General features: G+C 39.7%; 1 protein-coding gene across 1 annotated transcript in view; it reads right to left on the reverse strand.

Moving 5' to 3' along the window:
• LOC149300168 (anthrax toxin receptor 1-like) overlaps positions 1 to 23,186 on the reverse strand; it is a 66,555-nt gene extending 43,369 nt beyond the window's left edge. Inside the window, exons 1-6 of the mRNA XM_089485581.1 lie at positions 23,050 to 23,186; positions 4,850 to 4,921; positions 4,662 to 4,733; positions 3,320 to 3,401; positions 2,860 to 2,893; positions 1,893 to 1,972 (exon numbers count right to left, since the gene is read on the reverse strand). Of these exons, the coding sequence (XP_089341707.1) occupies positions 1,893 to 1,972; positions 2,860 to 2,893; positions 3,320 to 3,401; positions 4,662 to 4,733; positions 4,850 to 4,921; positions 23,050 to 23,186 (477 nt within the window). The remainder of the gene's footprint in view (positions 1 to 1,892; positions 1,973 to 2,859; positions 2,894 to 3,319; positions 3,402 to 4,661; positions 4,734 to 4,849; positions 4,922 to 23,049) is intronic.
• Between the last annotated feature and the right edge of the window lie 262 nt (positions 23,187 to 23,448).

Here is a 23,448-nt window from a genome sequence, read left to right on the forward strand (position 1 = left end):
TATAGAGAAGATGAGAAGTTATGCAAGGGAGCATGAAGACGGCGGGGGATGGAGTGACAATGCTAGGGGATGGAAATAATGGTGTTGATGAGGGTTATGAATATGGTGGTTTAGGGATAATGATTGTGGTTGGGTATCCAAATGAATTAGGATGTTGGGGGTATGATGATAGTCTGGGGCAGCGCTACACTAACACACACACATACATAAAGTCACTCTAACACCGTAAACATATATACACTATATGGACAAAAGTATTGGGGCACCTGATCATTACAACAACGGAGTTGTATGACATCACATTCTAAATACACAGACATTAATATGAAGTTGGTCCCCCCTGTGCAGCTAAAACAGCTTCCACTCTTCTGGGAAGGCTTTCCACAAGATCTTAGAGAGTTTCTGTGGGAATTTTTGCTCATTAACCCAGTAGAGCATTTGTGAGGTCAGGCACTGATGTTGGACGAGAAGGCCTGATTCGTAATCTCTGTTCCAGTTCATCCCAAAGGTGTTCGATGTAGTTGAACATACACATATGTATACATATACTATTATATTATATTATATTATATATATATATACACACACATTCACTCTCACACACATCCCCCTTCCTCAGCCAACATTTTTTTAGTTCTAATTAGTTTAGGTGATCTACACGTTTCTTTGTAGTGTTTATTAACTACAGTGAAAGTAACGTCTCTGTTTTAAATTAGTGTGTTTTCAGTAATTTATTGAAATAAAATTGGACTGTTAACTTCATACTTAAGATGTCTTTTCGCATTGTACAAACACTAATGAGTTTTTCAAATGTACTTTAAAACTGCAAGGTTTGTCCCTATTCTAAACAAAACATATCTAATGGCTGAGGAAAGCTAGTCTTACATGTACACCAGCTGAAACATCAGCAATATTTGTTTTGGGGGGGAAAGAGTTTGCAAACAGATCCAACACCTTGGGTTCAGTTTTCTTTGAGTTTAAAGTTTTAAAGTTTTTTTTGGAACATGTTTAAAAGTTAAGCTGAAACATAATGTCGTGTTATGCTATTTAGCCTTCTTCACGGTCCAACACATGCAGAAATTAGCTGTGGGCTTTTATAGATTTGTAAATGAATTTTGTCCCCCCCCTAATTTTCCAAATGGGTCTATTTGTAAAGAGTTTTGCTCGTGCAAAGGTTTAACCCCCTGAGTGCCAAGTGTCCGATAGTGGCCCTTATATTAGGCTTCTGAGATCCATTCTGCCAAAACATGTTTGACACTGAAACGGTTAAAATGTGGTATAATCACCCTATGGATTATTCCTGCTGATTGAACCAATCCTTTGGTTGTTATGGTAATAAGACTTCTTTTAAAACTTTGCACCAAAATTGCTCTTGGTAAACTAGGTAAAATGTGTCCTATTACTGGCAGCTTTCGCCTCGGAATAAACAGTGCAAATAGTTTGGCACGCTCCTTAAATATATTATACATGCGCTAATATTAACCATTTCCCCTCTAGAGAAAAAGCAGCTTACTGAAATACTTTAAGCTTCTTATCTGGCGTCAAAAAACTGTTATCCGATTGATTCATCACTAGAGTTGGACCATGACTGTAAATATATATTTTAACCCTTTGGAATATCTGATGTACAAGTGACAATGATGACGAACAGCTGCCAACATGGCCGATTTTACTTCATTTTCAGAATTCCTTTCCTCAGTCTAGAAGAGGTCATGCAAGTTTCTGGTGCTTTAAATGTCCATTAAACTAGGGTAACCAGACCTTCGCATTGATGATAACAATTACATATAGCATTGTGGATAAAATGAGGGGATAACAGATAGGCAGCGATGTTACATTGTACAGAATGCTGCCTCTTTTGTATTCATTTTGCTGCACATTTGGATTATTACCTCCCGCTCTGCATAGTAAAACAAATCTTCATGGAGTTCCCCGTCAGTCAGAGCAATGATGACACTTGCTGTCCTGTAGCCTGTGGAAGAAAGCTTGCATTTTGTTAGCAGAACATCTTAAAAGTGATTTACGAGCACACGAGGTGGAAAACAACTAATAAACACTAACTTTATCTCCAAATGGTCTCGTTAACTGAAAGCAAGTTTTACCCAGCATGCTAAAACCACAGAGCGTTAGCGGTAAAGTCCATGCCGGGTACTCAATGTTATCAACCCAATAATTTGCAGGCGATATGAACGTTTCTTCTGTTATTACTCTACCTTCAGTGTAGAAAGGCTGAGTTGGCACTGAATAATGGATAGGTAAATCCGAAACCAAACATTGAGTATGCATTATGGAGGGCAATGAAATAGGCCTGGTACACGTGAATACTGCCATGGTGGAAAGGAACAATATTTGACGTTGTGTCCACCATATACAAATGCAGTTTAGTGCGATCAAGGAGTAGGTGGGGAATGTGAAATAATATACGGACCCACGAGTCCAACAGTTCCATGTGTCCAGCATGAATGGCAGAGATAACTGGAAATGATGGACTGTTATGCTCTCAAACTACATCTCAAACCATCAAGGAAGATCCATTGTTGCATCAATCACTAGCGCTACATACTTGCCCACAAATAGGTCTGTATTTCATAAAGCCTTGGACACCGCCGTAGCTTTTACATATAGTGCAGGAGACATTTCAAACTGCGCGTCTAACCTTAGCTCAAACACAGCTCCAACAATACAATGGTAGCCACACGGACTAGGCACATAGTGGTGGAAATTCTACCGCCCAATATCTTTATGCTCAAGGGAGATCTTATATACCGTTTAAGCATAGAGGGAGAAGAGGGTTGCCCCAAAACCTAATTCTGCACGTATGTTTAAGATAGTTATAAATAAAAGCTTATTTTTTCTTACCTTCATTGCTTTCATGATAGATTTGCTCACTTGCCTAAAAGGAGAGTGAAAAGCTGTTATTATTACAATGATTATTATTACAGACTTCTAGTTGTGTCGCCAGATTTACACTTAAAATTCTAAAATCATTATGCAAGAATGAATCTTTTTTTTAACGTTAGCATTTAAAATTAAAATTGTTTCCAAATACTTGCAGAAGAATGCAAAAAGGGTATATTTTAAATTCTTAAGCAGATCATTTATCAACTATTTGCCAACAGCACTTTTTCGAACACACTTACATTACTAGGTCCAGCAAATGTAAAGTGTGATTGGCCTGAGTCTGAAATATATATAAGCAGTTTTATAAAAAGGTACGTGACCTGCTTCAGGTATGTACAGTATAGGATGAGATCACATTTAAAGGAACTGTGCACTTCAGCATTCAGTCTGTAATGAATATAAATGTCATATTACGTACCCTCTCAATACCTTCATGCATGTATGTGTCGCCTCCTGGGAGAACTTTACGCAGCTCCTCCAAGCCAAGTCTGATCTGCTCTCTGTGAGCACATTTATTATTTTTATTATTACATTGTAAATTGGCGTCGTGTAATGTAGCAGCTATACATTACCTATTCTGTTTAAGAATTTCCATTTTCCCCTGGGATACAAATGCCTAGAGGGATTCCTTAGACTCTCTACACATTCGGTATTTAACCCCCCCCCCCCAGCTAAATCCCTAGCAGGAGATACATTTTGCTGAATGCAAATCCTGCCCAGAAATGCAAAAAGCACAAGGTACATTCAGTGATCACTCGTGCAAAGCTTTTAAGCATACCTTGGAACTTTATGGAATGGCTCCACCTGCGTCTGATAACGCCACATACATAATGTATGTAATAAAATAATACCAAATATATTGATCGCTATAGTAAGGTGTTAGACTGGCTGTGTATGTATGTGTGCATGTGTATGTGTAAGTGTATGGTGTTCGAGTGGCTGTGTGCATGGATGTACATTTAAGGTGTTAAGAGTGTGTACGTGTGTATGTATGGATGTGTGTGTAAGTGCAGAGCCTTTCCTGACCATCATCATACCCAACCATATCAAAATTCATTCCAATCCCCAGACAATCATTATTCCAAACCATTATTTTTATACCCCCACCATCATCACCATATTCATCTCCACCATCATGTCCATCCCCTACCATTATCACCCCATACTGAACCACAATCATCCCCCTCCATCGACCACCTAACAAAACATCATCACCATAACCACCCAAAATTATTTCTCCATCATCTTCATACCCTTCCCTTGGCATGCCCCCTTCATATTCATGAAAACATATCTCTCCCTCTTACCTACCCGCTCTCTGAGTATTTATTAAACCCAGGAGTTTGCTGGAGAACCACTCCTGCCATAGGGCTGCGCTGTACCTGCACAACACAATTGGCGAGGTGACATTAACTATGCATTATACAGGACCAGCGCAGGCCTATAGCAGGAAATGCTAACATACAGTACATATAATATATCATATAATGATATCAGGGAAATTAAATGCCCGCCTCCTCTATAAACTCGGTTTATTGTATATATCTCTGAGTAATTTGTCAAGTAGGGTTTGCCGGGTAGACTTACTTATGTCCCACAAATGATACCTGATACAAAATTCACATTCCCAACCTTTTTTGTATTTCTTGCATATGTTTACCAATAGCTGAACAAATCTTAACCATAACTTTTTGTGCCATTTAATATTTATCTATATGGATATATGCCACTCATGGCTTTTATACAAATCTGGCTCTTACCTGTCATCGGTCAGCCTCATTAAGGTGGATCCTCTCGTCGAGAAGACGATGAAAGACATCCTAAGTTGTGGACTGAAATGATAGAGCAGACAAATAGAAAGCCATAGTGATGGTTCACCAGCCTACCACGAATTTATCTTACTACTAAGGCCCTCTTAATTGCAGTCGGGGCTGAGAAGAAAACTCACCTGATAAATCTCTGTGCCAGATGTTCAACAAAGTAATAGATTTCATTCCAGTGGTGTAGAACACTTCCAGATCTAGAGGGAAACAAGGGAGATTTTGATCAATGGTGTGATATAATGGTGTGATATGGTCATACTATAAATAATGACAAGTCAAAGTTTCCACGAGGACCTGTATTAGAGCCATTTGGGCAACACATTTGGTGAGTCACTAGAATCTTCATGATTGTCTATTAAAGGGGTAATGTTTAAAGAGTCTCAGGGTGAGCTCATGTAGAAAGTTCCCAGGTATGCTGGTGGGCAGCGTGGGCTGTTGGTCCTGGATCTATTGTTAAGTTATAGACAGCATGCTTGAAATTTCTTGGCCTTTTGTCCCATATAGATTATTTTGGATATTACTGTTATAAAAATCTATATTATCTTGGTGGGGAGTTTTGTGTGACGTCTGTTTGTGCATGCCTATAGAAACATATACTTTACTTCTCTCATACGATCGGAAGCATTCAACTTTAGGTTACACGAAGAAACTTCTCTACCTTGAATGATAAATACTTCTGTATTTTTTTACTCACTTAAAGAATTACCTCCTGACCTCAGAGTTTAAAAACTTTTAAGGCCACAGAGCCATCAGCATGACAATGAATCGCAGACCTCTCTATATCCGCTACACTCGCTGTTTATTGCAGTCATGTTGGCCAAGTATACAGCTGAAATTTATCATGTGGATTTAATGAGTTCCCATAAATATTATGAAGTGAAAGCTGCTGAGTGAGCAGATCAGTCATTCTCTCCTGCCAAGGATAGAGACAGAGTAGGAGACAGTGAATTCCTTCAAGCAATCTGTTTAACCAAGGAAATAAGAGCAGCCAGGCTAATCCTGTACAATAAGATGCAACGTGTTCCTCCTAGGGGCTCCAATGAACTTTTATAAGTGAGTTTTCTGAACCAAAGTCACAAAGACAGAGAAGAAATAGACATCTTGAGCTTAACCACAACACTTGTAAAATAAATATTTTTTGTTAATAACTTTGCTGATGTTGTGCAGTTCAGACAATAAGGCTTATTATTTAGCCCTTTATTTCAAGATGGCTCATTGTCAAGAAGGTCAAGTCTTGAGTGACCAACATGAAAGGCAAATCTTTGTTTGACATTCAATTTCCACCATTAGCATTCATTATATATATTATAAATAAAAATTTGCTTTTTTACGAAGCTGCCAAAGGGTTCCCATCTTCTAATTTGTCCCTGCTATGCTTAAGAGCCCCCAAGATTCTAACAGCTCTCCAAATATCAAAGAACATACAGGGGTCCCTAATGAAGACTTCAGTTATGTGCAAAACACAATAACTCTACACAGTCTGAAGATGATGCCTTTACATTCAATGATATTTAATTACATTATACTCATTTGATTTGATGATAATCCCATGACTCAAGTACCCAATAACAACAGACACATAAAACTTGGGTTGATTTTATTTATTAACCAATGCTACGGTTGGTTAATAAATGCTATGCAACCTTAGGCCCAACACCTTGTTGCGTTAACAGGGCAAAGACTACCAAATGAACACATAAATATAATAAATAACATCTATAAACATAAATAATTAACAGACCATAAAGCCTACCAGGCAAACTAGGAACCACCACACAGGGACAGACATACCAAGATGCCCAAACCCAAACCTGAGACTCCCAGCACCACCTGCCAGGAACCTCCCATCAAATGCTCTCCCCCAGAGCATTCACACCCCTAGGTGCCTTGTAAGCTACCCACCCGTCTGTGACAGCATAAGTACCCCAACTTAATACAACATACCCCAATAAACAAGGAGGGAGGGCGGGACAAACAACACAAGGTAAGGTGACTACAAAATGTCCCTAAACCTCATGTCACAACCCCTTAAATAACTTTTCCCTAAAACCCTAACCCACCAAAACTGGCACCAAAAAGCCTGGCCCTACTCGGGAGCCCAGTCAGGACCCACTCTGGCCATGCTGGCCCCCGCAGGCATCAGTTGGGGCTTTCGTCACTGGCATTTAACATTTGAAATCCGTGCTTGAATGCAGATGACAATTAAGAATATCTGTGTCTCCTAAAATCTTATCCTGAAAGAAGGTATTATTGCCACACATAACATAAAATTCGGGTTGTATGAGCAAACTATTATTAAATAGTTATACTTGTTGAACTATCTATATGTTGTTTCAGCAACATTGAGTTTAGAATACTGTATATGACATGAGTGGCATAGAAAATGTCTCAATTGCTCTTCTGCTTTGCATGGCTTAAAACCATCAAAACTTCTTCTAACATTTTTCAATTAGCCCATGACCTTGGCTTGTGGCATTGCGGCTGTATATGCTGCATTGGTCGTCCCTGTGTGTGGGTGAGACGTTTAACACGTCTCATGTTTCCCAAAACTCTGAGATTTTCCTTAAACATAAGTTATTTCCAGTAAAATAAATTAAATATCCCACATTAGCTAAACAAATATGGCTTGGGAACATCTTCAGCCAAACTACTTAACACATTGACCATTTAAACAAGGCTTGGCCATGCTCTGATTTTAAACCCTGTTCTCATACAGATCCACCTGTATCAAACATATCTGGACATATCTGGGTGTTTTCAGAGCTCTGGCGTGTTCTTATTCCTGTCACCCCTAATGGACTTTTGGATGTCCTGTTGTCCTCCTACCTTACCATTCCCTCTCATATCCTACTCTTTACTACGCTCTACTACTCTAACTCATCTATTAAACCTTTCTCTTTCCAGTGGCATGTTCTCACCCCTCTTTAAACATGCTTTTATCGCTTACATTTTGAAAGAAACATCCTCTAACTACTGTCCTATCCAGAGAAGGGGTGACAACATTCAGACCAGAGTGCAAGTACAGCCAAGTGGCAGAGCTTATGTATAACGTGCACTACCTAGTCCCGTCCAAAAAACATTTACAGAGATACTATAAATAAGACCCAGAAAAGGTGCAGAAAATGGATCCAGTCATCACAAAAAAGCCATCAAAGTACTTCTTAATTTGGCATCCTGGTGTAGAATTGCTACAAAATGCCTGCTTCTCTTGTCAGTCCTTTCTTTCTTCTTTGACCTCTAAACTACTGGAATGTTTAATCCACAATCGCCTAACCCACTTTCTTTCTTCTGCAATTCTACTCAACCATTTATGATCGAGTTCCATAATCAAGTGGATGTATGACCATTACTGAGAACTTCCCAGGGTTGGCTACATGGAGCTCTTCCTCTTCTAGGGGAGCCGCATTGTGAAGGGTCAAGCATAGTCATACGGGAAGGTAGAGCTAGCAGTGCATGGGGCTAGCTGCATATGGAGTGGGGCTAGCCCAGAAACATTTAGTAAGAGGGGATATTGCAGGTAGTATGAAGGAAGTGGGTACGGCCAAATGGCATTCCCCTACCTGGAGTAAGATAAAACTGACCCAGCGACTCAGGGAAGCTGCATTTCACCAGGTATGTGTATGATAGAATAACACAAATATCAGGAAATTAGATGGGCACTCGGTATTCAGCCTGTAAAATTGTTTTGGCAAATGCCCAAGCAGAGTATACCAGATTCTGATACAATGTCAGAGGGCACATAACTAGTGTAAAACTTGTCTGAATGTAATCTCTGCTGAGATGTAACTATCCAAAGCCAAATATACAATATCTCATACTTATCAAATCACTTTATTCTATAAGACCAAGAAAACAGACTGGGGAGAAAACCATTTAGAATGTATACTGCTAGTAAGAAGAAGTGGTTTGAGATGTTACATGCATTAGCTTCTGTGTAGAACATTAAATAATAGTCACTGTTAAGGAACACTTTCCTAGTTTTTCTTTCACATATAGATTTTCAATCAAGTTTCAATAAGATATAAAAGAGACTGATGGTGCTCGATTAAAATCAAAGGCACAAAATCCAACACAGGTGGGCATGAGGCTGATTTGCTACTGTAGCCTTTTAAATCTGCATCATAAATCTAAATATTGTCTTGGAAATTACACCAACAGGGATTTTTATGACATCACATTCTAAATACATAGGCATTAATATGTAGTTGGTCCCCCCTTTGCAGCTATATATATATATATATAAATGTTAAAAAATTTATATATATATATATATATATATATATATATATATATATATTATACAACACATCTTCCAGGCAAAACTGTTCCCACAAAGTTGAAAGCATATCAACATGTCTTGGTATGTTGAAGGATTAAGATTTTCCTTCACTAGAAGTAATGGCCCTAGCTCAAAACCTGACTTCACTAATTCGAGGTATGTCCCAATACTTTTTTTCCATATAGTGCTGCAAAACAAAGCAAGGTCCTTAAAGACATGGTTGGGTGAGTTTGGTGTGGAAGAACTTGACCGGCCACACAGAGTCCTCACCTCAACTCCATTGAACACCTTTGGGATGAACTGGAACGGAGATTGCGAGCCAGGCTTTCTCATCCAACATAAGTGTCTGACCTCACAAATACTCTACTGGATGAATAGGAAAAAGATCCCACAGAAACTCTCAAAAATCTTGTGGAAAACTTTCCCAAAAGTCTTCCCACAAGATTTTGGAGTGTGTGTGTGGGAATTAACACTGTGTGGGACTACAAATACATAAAATAATTAAATAACCTAAATGCCATGATAGCTACATTTGTCTTATAGCATATGTGTATATTGACACAGTATAATTTCACCTACTTATTTGCAAATATTATTATATAAATACCATTAATTTCCTAATTAATTAATTCTACATGAATAACTTTTTTGAAATATGAAAACTATATTTTAAACAATGTACAATAACGTGCTGTAGGATTATCCCATTATATTTTATGCATGACAGTTTGGTTGGGTATACAATGAATCCTCCTGTTCTCTGTAGGGGTTTGTATGGGTGGAAGTGTAATATACTTTCTAAAGGCTGAGCTCCAAGAGTTGCTATGGAATTTTGGTAGTTAATGAACATCAAATTATATTTTCCATGACAAAATAAAACAATTTAGGTGTAACTAAGGAAAGAAATGCATACTAAACCAGAGTGTGCACCACCATATGCTTTACACAGTGTTTCCATTGCACCAACTTGAACATCTATCTGGGAACTAAGGGGTTGATATTTCATCTGTAGCAAATCCATCCCTAATTCAATATGTAAGTTTCTCGATTTCAAGGAACTCATCTGTTGCTCATTTACCTTAATAGTTTGGTGATCCAGTTACAATGACATCATACACTGGATAAGTAATCATATCTTGCACTGCTTAATCAGAATGCATGCAGAGGATTATATCTCAAACATTACACTTTCTTTATGTAGGAAGAATTACCAGATACAATGATTTATTTACGTTTAGTCCTGCGCTAGACCTACTCCAGGGCAGTGCCACCAGCTGCCCCTCTACATGGCCATCTTACTTGTTGTGATATCCTAGCGCTCTGCTTTTTAAGGATACATGGTGCTGGGTGGATATATATATATATATATATATATATATATATATGTATACGCACAATGTATAGTTAATATATCATGGTTACTTGCAATGGAGCCTGTCATCTGTACTTTTTTTGGATGACAGATCCACTTTAAGGCTTTAAGCCTTCTGTTTTTAAACTTGTTTTGTAGTTTTATACGGGTACAGTGTTCGATGGTACCTTCTCTGCTCCTTTTCTTAAGGTTCTGCCGAAACTTGTAGAGCAGGAAACCCAATAGACATACATCCCATATGAAATAGCACTCAGCATCTGTTTTATGGCATATATTTGTCTGGTTCTTTTAAGGCCTTAAGGACCAATCTCCTGTAATGTTTTTGGCCCCCTGCCCAAGCAGCTGTTTTGGACACTTGGATAATTCTAAACACACCTACATAGTTTTAGCTGTTTAGTTTCCCGGAGGCATTTACAAAATTTTGCAAGATGGATAAAAAAAAAATAATAATTCTGAGATTTAGATGAATCTGTGGCTGGTTACCATGGTGGTTTAATGATTTCAGCGTGGTGTGAAAAGTGGAAAGATGTTATGGGCTATAGTTTCCAAAGACTATTTCAAACTTTGTGGCCAAAGTAATGTCCTATGGAAAAAGTTTTCTTTTAAGCATGCTTGTGTGTGTTTTAAGGGGAAGTTAATACACCCTAAAATGCCAACAGACTAAAATATGTACGATATGATAAGACAGAAAGGCTTTTCGTTCATACAAATAAAGCTAATTTTAATAATGCTTTACCTTCTCTGTAGCCTGAATTCCAAGGTGCATACCATAAATCCTCAGTGCAAGTCCTCCTGAAGGTGGAGAATACTGACGGCAATGAGTACAGAACAGTGAAGTCATCTATGCACCAAAGGTCCCAATATAATAATATAATAATAATATATAAAAGTCTGTATTAACTCATAAACAGTCAGGATACAGACCGCCCTAGGGTGAAGGAATACAACAGTGTCTAATGTGTTTTGCGCCTAGTGCTCGCTTTTATGGTCTATGAGTAGGCACTGCTAGGAGCAAAACGCATTAGTTACCGCTGTCTTCCTTGTCCCCATGGTGTTTTGTGTCAACACCATAAATCAATAAATACTTTTATATTTATACTCTATGTCCATGGATGTCTTCGCAGTTCTGGATTGAGTGTCAGCATTTCCCACCTTAAGGAGAACTTGAATACATGAATCAATGCATTGGTCGTCACCAAGTGAAAAATGTTGCTGTTTTTACGTTTCATAAAATTGTCAATAAGCTTGGTACTGTATTAGTATTAGGCCACGTAAAAGAAAGGTAAAAGATCATGAACATGTATAATTATATATGTATCTCACTGAGGCCTAATGCCTTTAAATCCCACAACCCCTAAACCCACTCACCCTGAAATGAAGTCATGAGTCATTGATGTGGGTAAGGGTAATGACTGCAGCTTTACTATATTCCCATGCCAGAGTTAACATACAACTTTAACCATAAACAACCCACCAGCTGCCTTGAGCCAAACAGTTGCTTCTCATCTCTGTAAACGAAGGGTCCCAGTCCAGAGGGGGCTATAAGCCACCTGCTGGAACCGGATCCCCAAGCCCATTTAGGCACAGCCTCCAGTAGAACTCCTCTACCGCTGAGACTACAAAACGAATAAGAGTATAGAAAAAAGCACCAATGCCCAAGAAAAAAGCGGTGGGTGGACGGGAACAATTCCTGTCCTGAAGGAACCAGGCGGAAAAGAAGTAGATCCCCCCTTCACCCACTTTAAAAACACTGGGTATTCCAAGACTGCTTGGAAGACCTTAGCTCCGACCTAGGCCAGCAATCATATTACCCCTTCTCTAACGGTCCATGGGGTCCCTGGTGTTGCAGTTTGTAAGTTAATTAATCAAATGCTGTTTGGGATATAACAAGCATATAGTATGGTATAATAATGATGTCTCTTTTGCATAACAATCAGATGAAAGTGATTAGAGACACTGCCAATTATTATATTATAATATTAAATGAGAACTACATGCATAGTGATTTGGTATGGAATGTCTCTGTGATGTAAGTGAACATTACATCATTATTACAATATATTTTGCTCCACAGTAGACGTTATAACTTCAATTTAGTGTATATCGATTTACACTTAAATTATTATAATAATCCTTGCAGTAGTCATTTTTTCCAATATCTGTCTTTCTCAAGGCACACAACCAGGTCATTTGTTCAATTTTATAATTATTTTTTTAGCGCCATCATATTCCACAGCACTGTACAACTGGTAAACAGGACATAACGAGCAATGCATCATATAACAATTTGGACTTACAGGAACAAAAAGGGAGGAGGGCTCTTGCTCAAATGATCTCACAATCTAGAAGATAAAGAGTTGTACCCTGTTAGCCATAGAAAGAAAAGGAGGACATTTGGTAACTTGATGGCGTTATATACCGTATTTGCTTGATTATAAGACGACCCCCCAAAATCTGAATATTAACTTAGGAAAAAAAGAAAAAGCCTGAATATAAGACGACCCTAAAGGAAAAAAGTTTTACCAGTAAATGTTAATTCATGTAAACTATTTTTTTAAATAAAAGCTATGATTGAGAAAAATATTTTTTTTGTTTTTATTTCCTTGTATTTTCCAACCTGTCCCCCAGTTACGCACATCTGCCCCCAGGCTTGCCACACCAATATGGCACTGTGGCCCATGATATGCCTTTTAACCCTCTATATGCCACTGTGCCCCATGGTATGCCTTTTGACCCCCTATGTGCCACTCTGCCTCCAGAAATGCCTTATACCCCTATATCCCATTCTGGCATTTAGGGGGTTAAAATGCATATTATGGGGCAGAGTGGCATATAGGGAGGTATAAGGCATTCCAGGAGGCAGTGGCATTAAGGGAGTTAAAAGGCATTGTATAGAGCACTCTATAAGGCATTTCAGGAGGCAGAGTGCTCTATTAAATGCCCCCTTAACGCCACTCTGCTTCCTGAAATGCCTTATAACTCCCTATATGCCACTCTGCCCCATAATATGCCTTTTAACCCCCTAAGTGCCAGAGTGGCATATAGGGGTATAAGGCATTCCAGAAATGCCCTATGTCCCCCATTTAACACACACACGCACACACACTTACCGGTGCTTCCAAATTCCTGCTGTATTGCCGGGGCAGCGGGTTGACGTCTCCTTCCGCTGCAGCCGGAAGGAGGTGGAGTTGGCAGCGGGGGGTTGTCTGCGTCCGTCGCGGATACCTTTCCCGGCTGTCAGAGATCAGAGTTCCGGCACCTGTGCGGGGAACTCTGATTTCTGACAGTCGGGGAAGGTATCCGCGACGGACGCAGACAACCCCCGCTGCTAGCCACACCTCCTTCCGGCTGCAGCGGACGTTGTCTACGCGGATCGCGTAGACGTCAACCCGCTGCCCCGGCAATACAGCAGGAAGCACCGGTAAGTGTTTATGATGGGGGGGGGGGGGTGAGACAGGAGGATCCAGGTCCCCTGCAGCGGTGCGGGGGATCTGGATCTTAGTCTCATAATCAGACCTCTATTTGAGGTCTGATTAGAAGACGACCCCGATTAGAAGACGAGGGGTATTTTTCAGAGCATTTGCTCTGAAAAAAACCTCGTCTTATAATCGAGCAAATACGGTATATCAATAAATTGATTTAACAATTCTACTAACATATTGTTATGTATAAGTTGACAACATTTTGTGTTATGGAGATAATCAGTGGAAAGAAATACAAGAAGTCCTTCTTTCTTTTTTTCTGCAGCTTTTGTTCTTTGGGAACCCTTATGGCTTTGATCTAGACTCCAGAGAAATGCATGGTTCAACCCAGTTTATCAAGTAAGAGGGACACAAGTCAGCCGGCACAAATGGAGGAAGTGATTCCTCCTCTTTCTCCATCGGTATCTTGCATGCCTCCGAGGATCTGAGTCTCAGCTCATGCGCAGATTCAGCCTTGTTCCTCGCCATGGCTGGTTCATCGTCTAGATTGTAAGCTCTCAAGAGAACAGACCTCTTCTACTTTTGTGCCAGTTTGTTATTGTTTGTGATTTTTACGTTTTTATCCTGCCGACTCTGATTGTAAAGCGCTATGGAATCAGCTGCGATTATGTTTTAACCAATTTAAACAACCCCTTTTGTGACAGTTATATGAATAATACGTACTGTGTATCACTGTGTATTAAGTTTCAACCTCAATGCCTCTTTACAGCTCTAAGAAATATCCATTGCAAATAACGTTCTAGAGCGAGTAAATCTAGTACATTTTATGGTCATAAATCAGGAAAAAGCATAGCACAGCATTGTACGTAATATTATACTTAGAGGAAAATCTTGGACTGTGTCAAACACCATCATTTTAGGTAAAATATTGCTCAGTACCCCAGTTTTGTTTTCTTATGATAATCTATCCTTAAGGGTCTATTTATCAAGTGATCTCCATAGAATGCATGAGTCACCGATCCTAAAATACGCAAAGTCTAAACTTTGTGACAGCTTTCTTAATGCTTTCTAAACACTAAGCGTGGCCCTCTCTTCCTAATGTATTTGCCTGTCAGGGTGAGATTGCAGTAGCCTCTTAATTCCCCTTTAAAGCCCGGTGTAAATAAAAAGCTAATAATAGCAGTAAAGGCAATAGAAATTACCCTGCTGAAGTTCCTCGGAGAAACGTTTATATCAACATATGTCAAAATGAGACCACAGCCTCCGGGGGGGCGCATCAGGACCGGTCATAGTGGTCCACCACAGGCAAGGAGCCCTTTGTCCCCCAAAATTGTGTACTCTGTCTATTTTTATACTTTTTATGCCAATTCTGTCAGGTACCAGACTGCCTTCTACACAACGGGGTGAGTGCTGGCTCACCCATGGTCCAGACACCCCAGGCGGCTCTGGCCCCTGTGCAGCGTTTCTTGGGTGTTAGGTGAGGGAATCCTTTGTTCCATACCACCCAACGTCTCCAATTGCCCAAGAAGAACATGTTTGTTTTAAGGAGTGTGAATAGAGGCATGGCTAGGGGACAGGACTTTTCCACAACTTTTTTAATGTACTGTGTACCAGTGATGTATTGAAGATTGTTTATAATGGGCTTCTAAACAGAGTAATGTTAACGCAAGTTAACATATCAACACACTTTCTGTTGTTGACATACACGTTACTGTGAGGTCTAGGGCTGCAGAACACTGTGATGTACTCATACCCACCAAAAATTTCCAAACCAAAGTAACTTTGGGGGAGAAAAGAAGAACAGAAAGATGCGTTGTATTCTAGTTTAGTTGTTTATTTGTTTCACTCCCTGTTTTGAAATGTAAACAAACATAATGCAGAGCTGCCAAAGCCCCCCTGTTTCCCAGATCATGCAAACTAGGTTGTTACTTAGCATGGTGTAAAGAGCACATTAGGATGGCATTTGGTCCAAACTTCTGGTGAGAAATCATTGAATACTTCCAGTGCCTTTAAGCCACCATGAAGGCTCAATTGTAGTGCCAGAAAGACAGCCACTTAGAAAGTTCATCTGTGCTGTTCCTAAGTGAATCCATGTTTGTTCATTTGTTAATTTGCTTTTGTAATCTTTGAAAAAGTGTAACCAGTGAACTACTCCTGCAGATAAATTAATGATCCTGGATCAATAAAGAGGGTTTTAACAAAATTCTATCTATTGATATGGAGAGAGAACGCAAGAATGTCTTGATGCAGGAGTAGGGAAGTAAGATAGCGGAGGTAGCTCACACCTCTTCCCGTCACAGCTGGCATCATCAGTTAAGAAGCTGCAGATCAGAATATACACCTTGTTTTCTGAAAATTCCAGTGGGCAATGAAAAACGTTTCATTTTGAAAGATTTGCTAATATATAAATTCTGCTGAGATCAGCACAACATTATGATTATAGAATGAAAATCAGATTGATATGGACTTGGGCGTTGACTGAAGTTCAAAAAGTGGCCGCCCAAGTAAAATGTTACTAATTTAAAACCTGGTGAAGATTCACCTTAAGAGAACCCTGCTGGTCTCTGCACAGCCCTTGGAAACGTGCTCAGTTCTAGCGTGATACAGCTTATCAGAGTTTATTGAATATAGCTTGATGGCAGTCCATAAGAAGATCACAATGCTGGCTTTGTTCAGTGATACTACTTACCTTACCTAATTCATAAAGAAAAAGACTGCTTTGTGTCAAAGTAATGTTCTCATAACACATAGAGATGCCATATTTCATGAAAAACCTGTAAAATAGCCACCACACATGGATGCGCTTAACATACATATGAAGAAAATTCTTTAACCTGGGTCAGGGTGGGATCCCAAAGGAGCTTTAGTAAGAGGTTGTGCTTTGAAGTTGGAGGGTAGCAGGATCAAGAGGTCTATGGCTTTATTGTATCATACATAGAATAGTGTTCCAGCAGAGACTACGTTAACAAGCATTAACCACTGCATTACCAAAGGAAAACCTAAAAACCCGCTTTAATATCCTGATTGTCTCCAAATCTGGGGCACCAAGCGGTACTATGTCCTAATTAAAACAAAAACAAGGTGACGCAACAACTTGTTTTTTTGTTCAGTGGTTTTCTGGAAATGTTTTCTTTAGAGAGTAACAGGCCAGATGTTTTTAGCTTGTTCCATATGGGGCCGTGTGTATGTTGAAAGCACTTGTCCATATCAGAAAACAACCTCCACCTTTCAGTGCAGAATACATGGGTGGCCATTAAGAAAATTAATTGTTTTGGAAAACATCTTTGTTGGACTAATAGTCATTATTTACTGACACATAAAAGTTAAAACTATTATCCTTCCCTGTTTTCATGAAGTCTTCGCAGCTTTTTGGCATTCATTTATTAAAACTGCCTTTACATTTTTTTGGTTGGTTTTGAGCTGATTTAGAACTTTTTTTTTAGAGATATTTTTAGGAAAGGACTATTTTACCCCCTAAAAAGCTGAGCTAGGTGAAAAAGGTCGCAAAGTTAGCATAATAACTATGCTGACCACATCTCATGCCCTCTAAAGTTCATGCTTGCTATACTCACTCCCCAAAAAAGAGTTCCATGGGCAGGAACAGATTAACGGCGGAGCACACAAAGCAATTGCTCTAGGGACCCATTGTTCTGAGGGCCCCAGCGTTCTGATGGGTCCATACTTTTATCCTGTCATTTCTGCGCACTGGCAATGATGGAGTAAGTATTTACATTAGAAAAAATTTGATAGACCGAATGGATCTTATAGGCAAAACTGTCAAATGCTATAGTTCTATGTTTCTAAGAAAACAGGCTTGTTAAGTGAACATTGGATCACCGAGAAGATGCCGGGTTTATGTTATGATGCCGTGAGTCATTATTTATAGCTTTGAACTTTCAATTAAAGTATATGTTCCTTCCAAAGCTCATACGAAGATCTCAAGTAAGGTTCTAAGCAAGTAGGGACGTGGGACTTTTTCTACCAGAGAAGGATTTTGGTCCCACTCCCAGCATGCATCCCAACTGTCCAACAGTGCCGGTTTTGCCACTATATCCCACTGTCCTGCCGAGCTCTACCTCTGTCTCGCTTTGCAAGACAGAGGTACAGCTCAGTCAGTCATCAATCCTGCGGTCCCAATTTCACACACTGGAGAATCCATTCGCAGAATTGTGTGCGCAGTTTGAGTGATGCTCTACCTCCCAAGCTCGGAAGTAGAAGTTGGGAGGTATCCATCAGTCACATACGCTCAGCAGTTTAGCTTAGATCAGTTTAGCTAAGGCTTGATTAATCTGTATCCAGCACAGTGATATATACCAGACTGCCAATCCTTCCCATTCCTTCTTATATCACAAAACTCCAACATCTGGTAATCAATATTCATGGGGCTTTAAAGGGATAGTTGCACATGCTGGAGACCTACTGTATGCAGGGCCGGCCCTACAATGGGGCCGACTGGGGCAATTGCCCCAGGTGGCACTTCAGAAGGGGCGGCACCAAGCGGTTTTTTTTTGGTTTTTTTGAAGCGGAGGAGAGAGAGGGGCACCGAGTGATTTTCGCTTACCCGCTCGGCGCCCCTCTCTCTCCTCTGCGGCGAGTTTCCCTGTTCGGTCTCGGTGCCGGCTTGTAATGCAGAGCGCCGGAAGTGACGCGAATTTCCGGCGCTCAGCATTACAAGCCGGCACCGTGGCAGCACAGGGAGACTCGCCGCAGGACTGTTTAAGAGTAAGTACCGGGGGGGGGTAGATAATGCCGCCCCCCCCCGGCGTCGGCGGGCGGCGGCATTTTAAACTTCGCCCCAGGCGGCGTTAAGTCTTCGGCCGGCCCTGACTGTATGTGGGTAGAATTTTAACTCCAGGTGGAACAGAAGACAATCATTTACTTAGTTGATTTATACCGGGTGAATGTACAAAAGTAGTTATTATTCTGTCTCAGTGGTTTAGAGCATAGGCCGCCTTAAAGACAAGTTTTAGAAATGTCTAACCTCTCTTTATAACACCTTATTTGACTGTATATTAGAGTTGGGTGACTCTGTGTGGTCTCAAGCCCAAATCATCAGGAAGGTTGCTGCAAGAACTGGTTAAAATACCTCTCCCCTTTCTCTCTTCGGGTCCTCACTTGTGCGCAAGAGGACTCTTTGTAGTTGGTGGGCAAGTCCAAACTGGCTCATGGGCAGCCCAGCATGCTGAGCTCAGGTTTCTGGCTTGTCCCTGGCTTGGCTTGTGTCATGGCACTGCCCGCTCTCCAACAGCTTCTCAGAACCCCCTCCATTACCCTTCCTATTGTTTCATATAACCATTCCTTCCAACACGTTCTATTACTAATAATTATGGAATAATGGTTCATTATCCTTAGGACCTCTTGTCGTTATTATTTTAGTGCCCAGTAGCATCATATTGCTTCATTCAATCTCTATTTTATCACACTCTGTTCTGTTTAGCTCTTAGTCATTCACTATATGACATCTATATATATAACACCACCTACTTCTACTTCCCGTGACAATATCTTAAAATTGCATTTCAAGTCCAAGCTCATAACACAACAGAACACTGACAAAGTCTGACATGTGAACACTGATCTGTGCCTTTGGACCCACTGCATCATTTCATTTTGACGGGACAAGCAGAGCAGGGGTTAACTTTTCCAATGCTGGCCGCACTTAAAACTGTAAACCCCAGCGGTGAGCAGATGATATGTGCAGAACGTCACTGGGAAGGAGAGCGGACTGAATGGTTTATGTCAGTGATTAGCTTGGGCATAATTATATATTTAACTTGGCGTCCTCTCAAAAAATGACCTCACAGCTGTAGAGCTTTAGCTCTGAAACATGATGAATTCCTCTCATCATGTTTGAGCCTGCTTGAGCTTTCATATACCTTGTAGACTGATATGTTGCATGTTATTGGATTAATTGAAAGTTCCAAAAATATGTTAAAAAATGTATATACTGTAGACCAACTTATATGCCACCTGTGTTATTCTGATGAATGAACACAAAAGCGTTTTATGGTGGTAAATAAGTGAATCCTTTAAAAACCACACTGGTTCTTGGTAACGGATTATTTTCGGGTTGTGGTATGGACTCTAGTGTTCATTTAGCTTGAAACTGCATGTCAGTGCTTTGGGTCTTTGGGGTTGATTCACAAAGACAGCAATTTTGGGAAGAATTGAGGCTTTAATTCACCAAGTTTAGGTTTGTTGCTCACAGGATGCACAGGGTGCCATAGTGCCAATCTAATCCCCAAAAATACCACTTATTGAGTTTCCAGCACTAACTTCTTCACTAACCCATTTCAACAAAGCTTAGCTATCCTTTACCTCCACCTTTCAACAACTTTGGTGAAAGCAACTCTGCTCGCAACCTAAAACTCATAGCCAAATCAAGTTTTTTTTTGTTTCCTGCTATTAAAACACAATACAGCTCAGTAAATTAACACAATATGATTACGTAAAGAGAGATTTGGGTAAAGATTAGGTTTCACATCTTGGACCCATTCTGTCTAAAGAAACTGGAATAGTCTGCACGTGTAAGATATGGTCTTTTCTGTTCTGCAACTGATTTCAAGAGTCAAGAGCTTTGCAATTCAGTCCAAAGGAATGTTGTATTATGCATTCATTCTGTATTCTGGCAGTATTGATCAGCGAAAAAGTGAGAACATATAATGCTCAGGAAGGTAGCCATCCAATGAAGGGAGGCTCTTTATTCTTATTCCCATAGTGAAGGGGAAGATGAAAGTAATTATCGTTGGGATATAATGTCACTTACGAAAAGTGGGCCTGTTGCGCCCGTTGATATTAAAATACATTCGTACTCTTCCAGGGGAGTGTTATTATAATTGGACTGATCTTGTGTTGCTTTTTTTCATAATACTCTAATTCTTGTAATTAGCACATGCGCAATTAAAGGAGGTTCGTAGAGTGAAGAACATTGTCTTCATTCCCTGAATCACACGTAAGCAATTTTTGTTTGCTAACATCTGCATCCTCCTAACATTTAAAAGGAACATGTAATCTTGAGATAACCCTAGATCTCGTCCATATGTGACATTGGCAATCAAGAGTGAAGATTTGGAAACAAAGCTCTGGAAAGTGATTGGAAAGTTGGGGTTGTCAAATTACTCGTACAGTCAACAATAGATTTACTGGCCGACTCCACGGAAAATCTAATCTTCAGATTTTGCAAAGCTGCGTTTATATTGTGGATCTGCTTATCTTAGCCTGTTTACTTTGGTACGCAGTAGTACAAACATCAATTATAACATTAGATTGGCTCAAAAAATAATTGTCTCAACCGGTAGGTTGTCTTAAAAAAGTATCACAATTCTCCAGTCAATCTAAAAGCATACATTTATTTGCGTTCATGATAAGCTCATGCAAGTTCTAAGAATTATTTTAACATCTCACCTATGTTGTCTTTCTACCATGTCTGTTGCAAGACTATTCCAACTATATCACTATATATAGTATGCTTTGTTTATTAGTGATCTTACTAAAAAAAAAAAAATCATTAAAAAGCTTTTTTATTAACATTCTGACCTCCACCTTAATAATATTCTTACTCCAAGGCACCCCAGATATAACAAGTTCTAAACTGAATGTTTAAGCAGTGAATTGCTAATTTTGTATATTAAATAGAGCTTGGCAAATAGAGTTAAAGTCTTAACTTTTTGGTGGAAACAGGCTTAGACGGACCACAAGTGATGTCACAAGACACGGTGACGACTGTCCCATGGCATGTAGACAAACACTCTTCAATGTTGCAAACCCACACCGCAAGATTATTAGCAGAAGAGGTGCTGCGATTTTATTTCATAGCTTTAAAGACCAACTCTTTTGCGCCCTCTAAGACGTATGCCTCTTTTGCCGAAAAGCTGAAGTTTCTAATGATATCTCCAGCTCTCTGTATTAAACATTAAACATCAACTTTAAAATGATTTGCCCGATCCCCAGTTGAGTTCACTGGTTACCATGATCCCAAGAGTTTGGATTCTGTCTTACAAGTTTATATTGAACAGAAACGTTGCGTCGCGTAGGACAATCCAAACATGCTGTTGTGGTGTGTGATATTAACTGTAGCATTCAAACTAACAAATGCATCTTTGCCCAAAAATGTAGTTAATTCCTAGTTATTTCCTAGTTATTTCTTATCCTCTTTAAAACTGCTTTAGGACAAAGTTTCTGTGAAGTTGTCCAGGAGCGCATCTGGCAAGTCAATGCAGTGCTCGGTGGCTCTATCCCAAACGTACTCTCAGCTGAAGAAGGAAAACAGCTGGCTCAGCTATTTCTTTCCATGCCTTGGGCTATATGCAGAGCACAGCCAGTCAGCAATGACCTAGAATAAGCTTTATATCTCAAGAAGCCATTAAAGGACATGGTTAGAAGTTTGGTCAATGTTGTCTCACCCCCAGCAATGTGGTGTACCTCATGGGAATCCAGGAGTTGGTTACCACAAGTCTCACAGCTGGACTAAAAGTGAATCTAATATGATTGTTCCGAGTATGTTTTTGAAATAGAAAAATCCCACTGATGAATCTGGACTCTCTTTTGAATCCAAGGTTTTTTGGGGGGGCGAGGGGAACAGTTGGAGTGGGGGCACCCATCACTGGGTACATTCAAGACAGTATTGTGTAATTTAACTAGTGTTTGAATACTTTATTTTTTTTTAAATAAAAAAGGTAATGTAAAGGTCTGCAATACAGATGCACCAAACATTTTTTTTTAATTTAAGAAATAAAACTCTAAAGCAGCGACTTTTATTAATATACTGGTTATTTTAATGGTGGCTGAGCCTAGATGACCTCATCTAGGTGTCACCATAGGTAGTTTAGGTGCTACACTAGCTGCTGCATTAACTGGCCTCACGTCAAAGAGTATTTTTTCATGTTATCTGGCCTTTTGGACAAATGTCATCAACTATATAAACAATAAAAAAATCTGTTTTTCCATATAAAACTACCTTAGAGTCAGGCAACCTTCATTGTTTAAGTATAGCTTAAAAATTAAGCAATACCATTCAAAAGGACAAAGAATCCGAAATACAGAAATAGTTGCAAAATTATTAACTACTTTTAATACAGTAAGATTGCGGATACATTAGACATATTTATAATATCCATGCTTAATTCAGAACTAGGTCATGCTATTTTGGTACTTTTTAAAAATTTTGACCCCTAAGTGTAAAAAGGTTGAAATGCAAGTGTTAGATGTGATATTTTACCGTAAGTTGTGCCAAAATGCTAAATTCAGACTTACTTGTCCAAGACAAAGTACAAGTCGAAGCCTCCATAGCACGAATGACCATTGGGTCCTCCAGTTCCACCTTGTCCATCACAGAGGAGTATAAATGCGGCAAAAAGCAAAGGTTTAAAGCCAAAACAGGGTCCAGCCATAGTGATTCCAAGCTGTGCGAAGGCAACAAAACTTTCCTTTTTTTTTTTAAAGACTCGCCAATGCACAATCCACTAAGAGGGCCACCAAAATCCACTGTTAATATCTAAATGTCTGAGTTTTTGGCTATGCTTCCTTTTCACAGGCTGCCTGCAGCAGTTTTGCTTCCCCGCAGACCTTCTCTCTGTTGTTGGTTGACGTTTTCATCACATTTGTATGCTGCTTAGAGGAGGCACTGCTTTTCTCTGTTGGGATAAAAAAAAA

The sequence above is a fragment of the Sceloporus occidentalis genome, unplaced genomic scaffold (genome assembly GCF_023333645.1).
Source record: "Sceloporus occidentalis isolate IW3139 unplaced genomic scaffold, rSceOcc1.0.p SCAF_26, whole genome shotgun sequence".
Taxonomy (NCBI): domain Eukaryota; kingdom Metazoa; phylum Chordata; class Lepidosauria; order Squamata; family Phrynosomatidae; genus Sceloporus; species Sceloporus occidentalis.